The sequence below is a fragment of the Pogona vitticeps genome, chromosome 7, assembly GCF_051106095.1.
Source record: "Pogona vitticeps strain Pit_001003342236 chromosome 7, PviZW2.1, whole genome shotgun sequence".
In the NCBI taxonomy this organism is placed as follows: Eukaryota; Metazoa; Chordata; class Lepidosauria; order Squamata; family Agamidae; genus Pogona; species Pogona vitticeps.
Window position 1 is genome coordinate 12,137,234 of NC_135789.1, and position 7,620 is coordinate 12,144,853.

The 7,620-nt window shown below is 46.0% G+C and overlaps 1 protein-coding gene across 1 annotated transcript in view; it reads left to right on the forward strand.

The window, feature by feature from the left end:
- The window catches only part of LRRC38 (leucine rich repeat containing 38), a 33,369-nt gene extending 26,009 nt beyond the window's left edge, over nt 1-7,360 (forward strand). The window contains exon 2 of the mRNA XM_020781261.3: nt 5,960-7,360. Coding sequence (XP_020636920.3) covers nt 5,960-6,210 — 251 coding nt within the window. The 3' untranslated portion in view covers nt 6,211-7,360. The remainder of the gene's footprint in view (nt 1-5,959) is intronic.
- The last annotated feature ends 260 nt before the right edge of the window (nt 7,361-7,620 follow it).

Here is a 7,620-nt window from a genome sequence, read left to right on the forward strand (position 1 = left end):
AACCTCTTAACTGTTAGAGCAGTACAACAATGGAGCTGATGACCTTGGCAGGGGGTGAGCACTCCAACGCTGGAGGCCTTCAAGAGAAAATTAGACAGTCTTCTGTCAGATCTCCTTTGGCTTGGATCCCTGCCTTAAGCAGGGGGCTGGGCTCCGTGGCCTTAGAAGCCCCTTCTGACTCCATTTTTCCGTGAGTCTTCTCAAGTTTTAATGTTTACAGAACCAGGGGTGTGCCAGAAACCTAGCAGCATCTCACATGTCTCCATCACCTGCCCGAAAAGGGATAAATAAAGGGAAGGAGAAAGAGAGGTGGAACAATCTTTTATTAGTGGCAACTACTGGGAAATAATAAAGAGTGGTCAGACTATGTGAAACAGTGGTCTATTTAATCTCCAGACCAGCTGATGATGTATGCAAAAATTACTGATGTGAACCACTCAAAAGTTCTATGGTCCCATGCACATGAGGGAAAAAGTGATTGCTCCAAAGATATGCATGAGATCATCTCTTTGAGATGGGGGAGGTGGATTTTGTGCCAGCTGGTTCAGTTCAAAGGCAGTACAAAATTCTGGTGGCAAGCAAACAAGGGTGTGTATCTGATTTTTTTTCATTCCATGATTAGGGTCTGTCCACACTGTGAAATTTGGTATGATCTGGCTCATGCTGAAAAGGTCCTTCATGCCAGTGCAATCTATTATAACTCAAGTACCCATTCCCCCAGAAGGCTGAACAAAGAGCTATTTTGCCTTTCAGTGAATCATTCCCAAAAGAATGCATGCCCTAGCCTCCTGCCAGAAAGGCACGGGCCAGCTCTTAAAGGGCAAAGGACGGATCATTTTAAGTAGAAACACAATCAGAGGAGGTATTTTTCCCCCCATGCCGTACAGTGCTGTTGGGGAACCACAGACCATAACTATATGCCAGTGTGGACCAGCTCTGTCTTATTTATAAGAAGCTACAATGCTGGAAACGACAACGTTTGCCCTTGCATAAAGGAGGTTGAATTACCTAATCTACAATCAGTAATATAACTTAAAAGTGATCTCAAACCACTTGAACATTGAAATCTTTAAAAATGTAACTTTTTTTTTACAAAAAGCAAGCAGACTGGTTGTTGGCTCATTAAACTCCAAATGCTAAGCGCTTCTAATGTTCTCTAGGAACATGAAGAAACCTCACTGATTTCCTGGTTCTGAACAAAACCGACTGTTCAGAGCTAAAGTCACAAGATGACTTCCCTGCGGTGGGAGAAAGACAAGTCCTACCTTCGTTGAGTTTTCTGCAATTCACAGAAAACACGCATGACGGTTGTCATTTCTGTTTGTGAATCACGCGTGTGTGTTTGCACCCAGAAAACACAGAAGTGTCACAGAGCCAGAGGTTGCTATGCTCTTCTGACTCAAGGATTCCTAGGGGTCCCTTCTAGCAATGCAGTTCCAAGATAAAGGAAAGAAAATCTTTCTTGACCCAGCGGGTTGTTAAGTCTGTGGAACCCCTTGCCACAGGATGGGGTGATTGCCATTTGGCCGAGATGCCTTGAAAAGGGGATCGGACAGATTTCTGGAGGAAATGTCCATCTCAGGTGAAAAGCCATGATGGGGATGTATAATCTCCAGGCTTCGAAGGAAGGGACCTCCAAATGCCAGAGGCATTGTCTCTTGTGTGCTCCCAGACACGTCTCGTGGGGGCCACGGTGAGATACACAAAGCTGGACTGGAGGGGCCCTTGGCCTGATCCAGCAGGGCTCTTCTTAGGTTCCTATGTTCTTATATACAGTATAGCAGTCTGTGTCAGCTAGCAGAAATAAAACTAAAGGGGAATTGTTCTTGATCCCGATTGTTAAGGGTTTAAGCTGTTGATCCCTCAAATCAATAGGACGTGTTGATTAATCAAAATGATGCAAAGATTATTCCAAATCCACGGAGTATAGCAGCAAGTGTGTTGTTTGCGGCATTCAGACAATTTGCACCGCTTATGCAATTTGTGCAAAAAATGTTCTCAGAAATGCAAACCAAAAAAAAAAAAATCATGGTAGGAAACATCTTGCACAGTCAAAGGTCAGGGGAGAGGAAAGAAAGTGTTCTCTCACTATCATGTTCCTGCCCGGCATACGGGTCCCAATGGTGTGAGACAGAGACATCTACGGGAGATCCAACGGCTAGTCCCAGTCACTTAGGTAAATCGGATTGATTTAGTAGGACGGCTTAGCGTGGACCAACTCATGGATTTAGGCCGGGTGGTGGTGGTGTGCCCCACAATTTTAATGTCTAGGGATGTATATGCAGCCATGCCAACAGCTTGATATTGCTTCTTTTTTGAGGTGATGTGTCCAGACTAGGGATCTTGATGCTAGAGAAGTGGCCGTTTTCTTCTCCTGGCCTCTTAAGCATTTGTAGGGATGATTTTTTAAAATAAATAAAACAAAACAAGATAAAGGTAAAGGTTCCCCTTGACAATTTTTGTCCAGTCGTGCTCAACTCTAGGGGGCGGTGCTCATCCCCGTTTCCAAGCCATAAAGCCAGCGTTTTTATCCAAAGACAGTCTTCCGTGGTCACATGGCCAGTGCGACTTAGACACGGAACGCTGTTACCTTCCCACCGACGTGGTCCCTATTTATCTACTTGCATTTGCATGCTTTCGAACCGCTAGGTTCGAGAACAAAACAAACAAAGGCACAAAATTAACACAACTGTTAGCTTGTTCGATGGACTTCTACAACTTATAAGCCTTGAAGGTCCCGTTTGTGTCTTTTTGAGCTGCCACCCCCCCCCTTGGGTTCTTGCTCTCTGCAAGAGACCTGTGCCATTTGCTCCACAAAGGGAAAAGACACGGATTGTGCCCAGATAAGTTTTGTGCAAGACATAGAAACATTTTGCACCAATTTCAGAAGGTCCAATGGTTTATTCTTCCACGCTTGGCCCAGAGTGAAGGAATCGTGCAGGGCTTGAACGTCCCCTGATGAGATTTCTTCTTGTGTCAAAGTCCACCTAATCTCCGAGAGCAGAGAAAGTTGTAAATATCAACACCTTCCTAGGCGACATCATTTCCCCCCCACCTCACCTGTGATGCTGCTGACCCCGGGACCCACCTAAAGCTAATGCTGTTTGAGCAAATTAGATTGTGGGCCGGTGTGTGTGTGTGTTTTCAATGCAAGGCAAGGATTTCTGGGTTTCTCCATCAGCTCTCTGGTCGCCTGACAGGCTAAGCTTGCTTGCCGGCTGAAGACTCTGCAGAAGAAACAGAGAGATTGGTGTGGGTGCGGAGGTGACCCATCCAATCTCATTGAATCTGTCTGGGTGGGTGACCTATTTTCCAGGACTGACGGCCACATGGAAAGCGTGGGTGGCCTCTCTCTCTCTCTCTCTCTCTCTCTCTCTCCATACATGGATGCGAAAGAAAAGATTTTTAACAATGCCTCCTTCAGCCAAGCCCTCCCTTCTCTCGGCTGCCACCCTGCATCTACGGGGAAAACAACAGGTGGCAAGCCATTTCCTCCTCCATTTTTTGGCAACCCATCTGTCTCTAGGCAGGGTGGGGGCCTTTCCGGCTGCTTTGTCATGGTTTCGGGGAGGGCATCCCCCCAGGCTCTGGGGGGGGGAGTCTGACCCCAAGAAGACCTTAGGGAAGGGACAGGATGAGGCTCAATTTGGAAGCACGATCCTCCGAGCATTACGAGCCGGCCGAATTAATTTACTCATGGGGTGGTTTCTCATATTCAGGGGCGACCCCCCACCCTTGACTATGTCGTGGAGAGCCGAGCGTCTCTTCCGAGCAAGGCAAGAAACCACGTGCCCTCTTCCGCTAAGGGGGAACATCTGCTCCCTTCCACCCCTTTCCCCCCCCCCCCGTTCCTCCCAACGGGTTCAGCCGGTTGGCCTTGGGCGTTTTCCAGGAGGACAGACTCCCTCTCACAGCTGACTGCTCGGCAATTAATCTCCCCCCCTCCCCCTTCCTGTAATTTCAGTCTTCCGGTTCATTTTAATCTGCAGTATATTGCAATGATTCATTTATGCTTCATCTCTAATTACATGCTGAGTTCTTTTCCCCTCCCTCCCTCATAGTCTTAGGAACATCTCTTCTTTTGAACAGATGTTAACAGATGTTTTGGATTACAGATATCTTCGTCCCGAACCACTGGCCTTGATGCTTCAACTCCTAGGGAATTTTAGTCCTGATCCTCTGGGGGTGGGGTGGGGGGAGATTAAGTGAATGTTGCGTCAAGCTATCCTCCTGTGGGCACTTCCTTAGGAGCAAGCACCCCTAAATTCATTGGGACGTAATTTTTGAGTATGCCGAGATCAATGCTCCAGAATGCTCCAACCGGTTTGTGGTTACAAGAGATTAAGAGAACAACGTCACTGAAATTCTCCCAGAGCAGCGTGTCTCATTGGTGGCAGCGGGGGGGGGGGGGCTGCTTAGCCGTGGCAAAAGCCACACTCTCGTATTGCCTAAGATTGTTTTTTATTTTAATGTTAGGGTTCACAACATGACCTTGCCATCATTTTGCACAATGCCCTAGAGACCCTTGATTCTGATAAAATGGAGGAAAACGAAGGATACTCCCTCTTGCACGCACACGTACACAGAGACAATGACATCCCGTGTCATCGGTGACCCGTCTCTTGCAGCAGATGGACCCAACATTCCAAATCTTTGCAAAATAACCGAGATGTTTTTGATTAGCTTTTGATTTGTTACATCTCAATTCCAGCTTTCCCCCAGTAAGTGTTCATTTCACCTCTCTTATCTTTTCCCCCCTAATTAGTGCACACAGTGTTTCTTCTCTGTTCCCCAAGAGGACTAAGATAAAGTAGACAGTTTGGAGTTTCCACAAAGCGGCATTCACTGTTTCCTTACACGAGGGGACACCGTTGTCGCTTTAAACAGAACGGCCCCTTCTTGTGCTTCAACAGGTCAGAGGTCACGCAGGCACTCCCGTAGGTGGAACGTTGCACTTGGCCTGATCCCACAAGTACACTGACCCTCATCTGTCAAAGGCAGGGGTTTCCCCACCTTGGGTCACTGGAATGTTCTCGAACTGCAACTCCCAGAAAAAACGGACTCGCACAGCTAGTGTTGAAAGTTTCTGGGAGTTGCAGTCCAAGAGCTTTAAGGTGGCCCAAGGGGGGGGGAACCACTGGTCTCAGGTCCCCCTGGTACGTTTCCTGGCCTAGTGAAGATAGGAATATGGCTCTCCTGAGTGAATTGCAGGCTAGCTGTCTAACCGGTACACCAGACTGCTTCTCCTGGTTTGATACATTCTGATGCTTCCGCTTTGGACATGTAAGGCTGCAGTCCTAATTGACGAGACGACCACCCTAATCAGCGGAACGTTTAACTATAGGGCTGCAGCCCTGATGGATGGAACTTCTCATGAGCTGGTCAAGGTGGATGTATTGCAGCTCCCGAAATACATTCACCTCATGTTTCTGTGACCTGGCTTTTGACCTGCTCCGAGCATAATTTTATAGTGGGAGGCCACAAACAGTCTTGCCAAGGAGATAATCCATAATCTTCCATATGAACCTACCCGGCAGTTAAGATCTAGCCAGGGGGACCTTTTGAAAGAGCCGTCCCTCCAGGAGGTAAGAGGGACAGCTTGTAGACAAAGGGCCTTTTCGGCAGCTGCCCCCAGACTATGGAATGCCCTCCCGACTGAGATTCGTCTGGCGCCGACGCTGATGACATTTCGGCTGATGACATTAAAAGCCTTCTGTTCCAGAAGGCTTTTAATTGAAATAATATTAGCTGTGGGTCCGATGGCAATTTTTATATATTTTAATTGTATTTTAATTGTTCTGAATTTTTATTGTATTTTAAATGTTGTAAGCCACCCAGAGACCTTTGGGTAGTGTGGGTGGCATATAAATCAAATCAATCAATCAATCAATCAATCAATCAATCAATCAATCAATCAATCTTTTCTGCCTTTCTCTGGTCTCTCTTCCTCTTCATAAAGGTTTGAATGAAATCCAGTGTACCGTTCCTGTGGAGGACATCACCGTCTTTCTCAGCGACTTGACGGAGGCCAGTTTTCGGGACTGCAAATTTACCTTGTCCCTCACGGACCTTATCATCATCATCTTCTCTGGAGTTGCCGTCTCCATTGCCGCCATTGTCTCAAGCTTCGTCTTGGCGCTGATTGTGAACTGCTTCCAAAGATGTGCCCCCAGCAAAGATGACGACGAGGATGATGACGATGAAGACTGAATCCCCAGCTCCCCAGCTAGTGTCCCAAAGACAGAGGCAAAAACAGAGCGACACTTTAAAAAGTCCGTCAATCCCAACCAATCAAGGGCTCAAATAGTCTTGATGGAATTTCCCAACTTATTCATGGAAATTTCAACAAGATTTATAGGGGAGGGGGAGGAAACAACTTTTCCTGGTTAGATCGCTTGATTTAGTCAAATATATTTATTCATTGCTTCAAATCATGGATAAAAATAACACAGAAGACAAGGTGGGAAAGCTGCCATAAGAAAACAAAAACAACGAGGGATCTGAGATCCACTCTGCACTCTCAATCCATAGCTTAATTTTATTATTTTAACATCCTTTTAGAAATATTTCATTATATTTTTAACTCAAGAACAGAGCCCTGCTTTATATGGGGTGCAGTCTAGAAAAACAGGGCATATATGAATCAAGGGGGGGGGAAATGGGGTCTGCGATCATGTAAAAGCAGTGCCAGTTTAGATAAGAGTGTCAAACAAGGACTCAAGACATTGGGTTCGAATCCCCATTTCGCCACAGAAACTCCGGGGGGGGGGGGGGAGAGGGGGGAAGGCAAGGCTAAATTACTCCAGCAGCTCGTGGTCCTTGAAAACTCTATTCGAGTCATGGCAACTCAGAAGCAACTTGACAGCCCTCAGTGCCGTGACACGAACATGACGACAACCATGTTTTATTTGCCCAATAAGAGTCCGGACTCTTCTCGCCGCGACAACAAGGTTCAATTCATCTCTCCCTGCTTTCGAGTCTCCAGATGCAGATAAAGGTGTCTTGATCTGGCGTCCGAAGGGAGAGACACAGGGCCACTGCACCTGAAGCATCAGACCGACACAAGGTGACAACATTTGGGGTTTTATAGGCAACCAACATTGGCTTGCAAAAAAATATTTTTTTCCAGTTTTGTCACCCGTTGGGGCAAACAAATTTCTCCAAACCTTGTAAACAGTTGCAATTTGGGGGGGGGGATTTCACATTTTTACTATATCATGTAAGATTTAGACCAATTTCAGTAAAATCAGTTACCTCAAAAGAATGAACAAGAAGCCCTTTAGAAATTATTTCCAATTTTTTCCAGGTTCACTTTTGATAAACTAATAAATATGCTGGGAATTGCTTCTGTGTTTCTCCACAGCGTTTACAAATGTTGCTTCAGCTCCCCTTCCTTCAGTTCCCTTCTCATGTATTCCACACTTTTAACACACATTTATTGCAAACATGTACATGCATGGCAATAACACTTAGTAGAAAAGCAATCTTGTTGTGATTCTATAGACAGATTCATCAAGAGTTCTATTTTGTGCAGTTTTAAAAAAAATGTTCAGGAACACACAGAAAGTCCCACGTTAGCAAAAAAAATGTGGGAAATACTACGGGTTTGGGGCAGGCTGA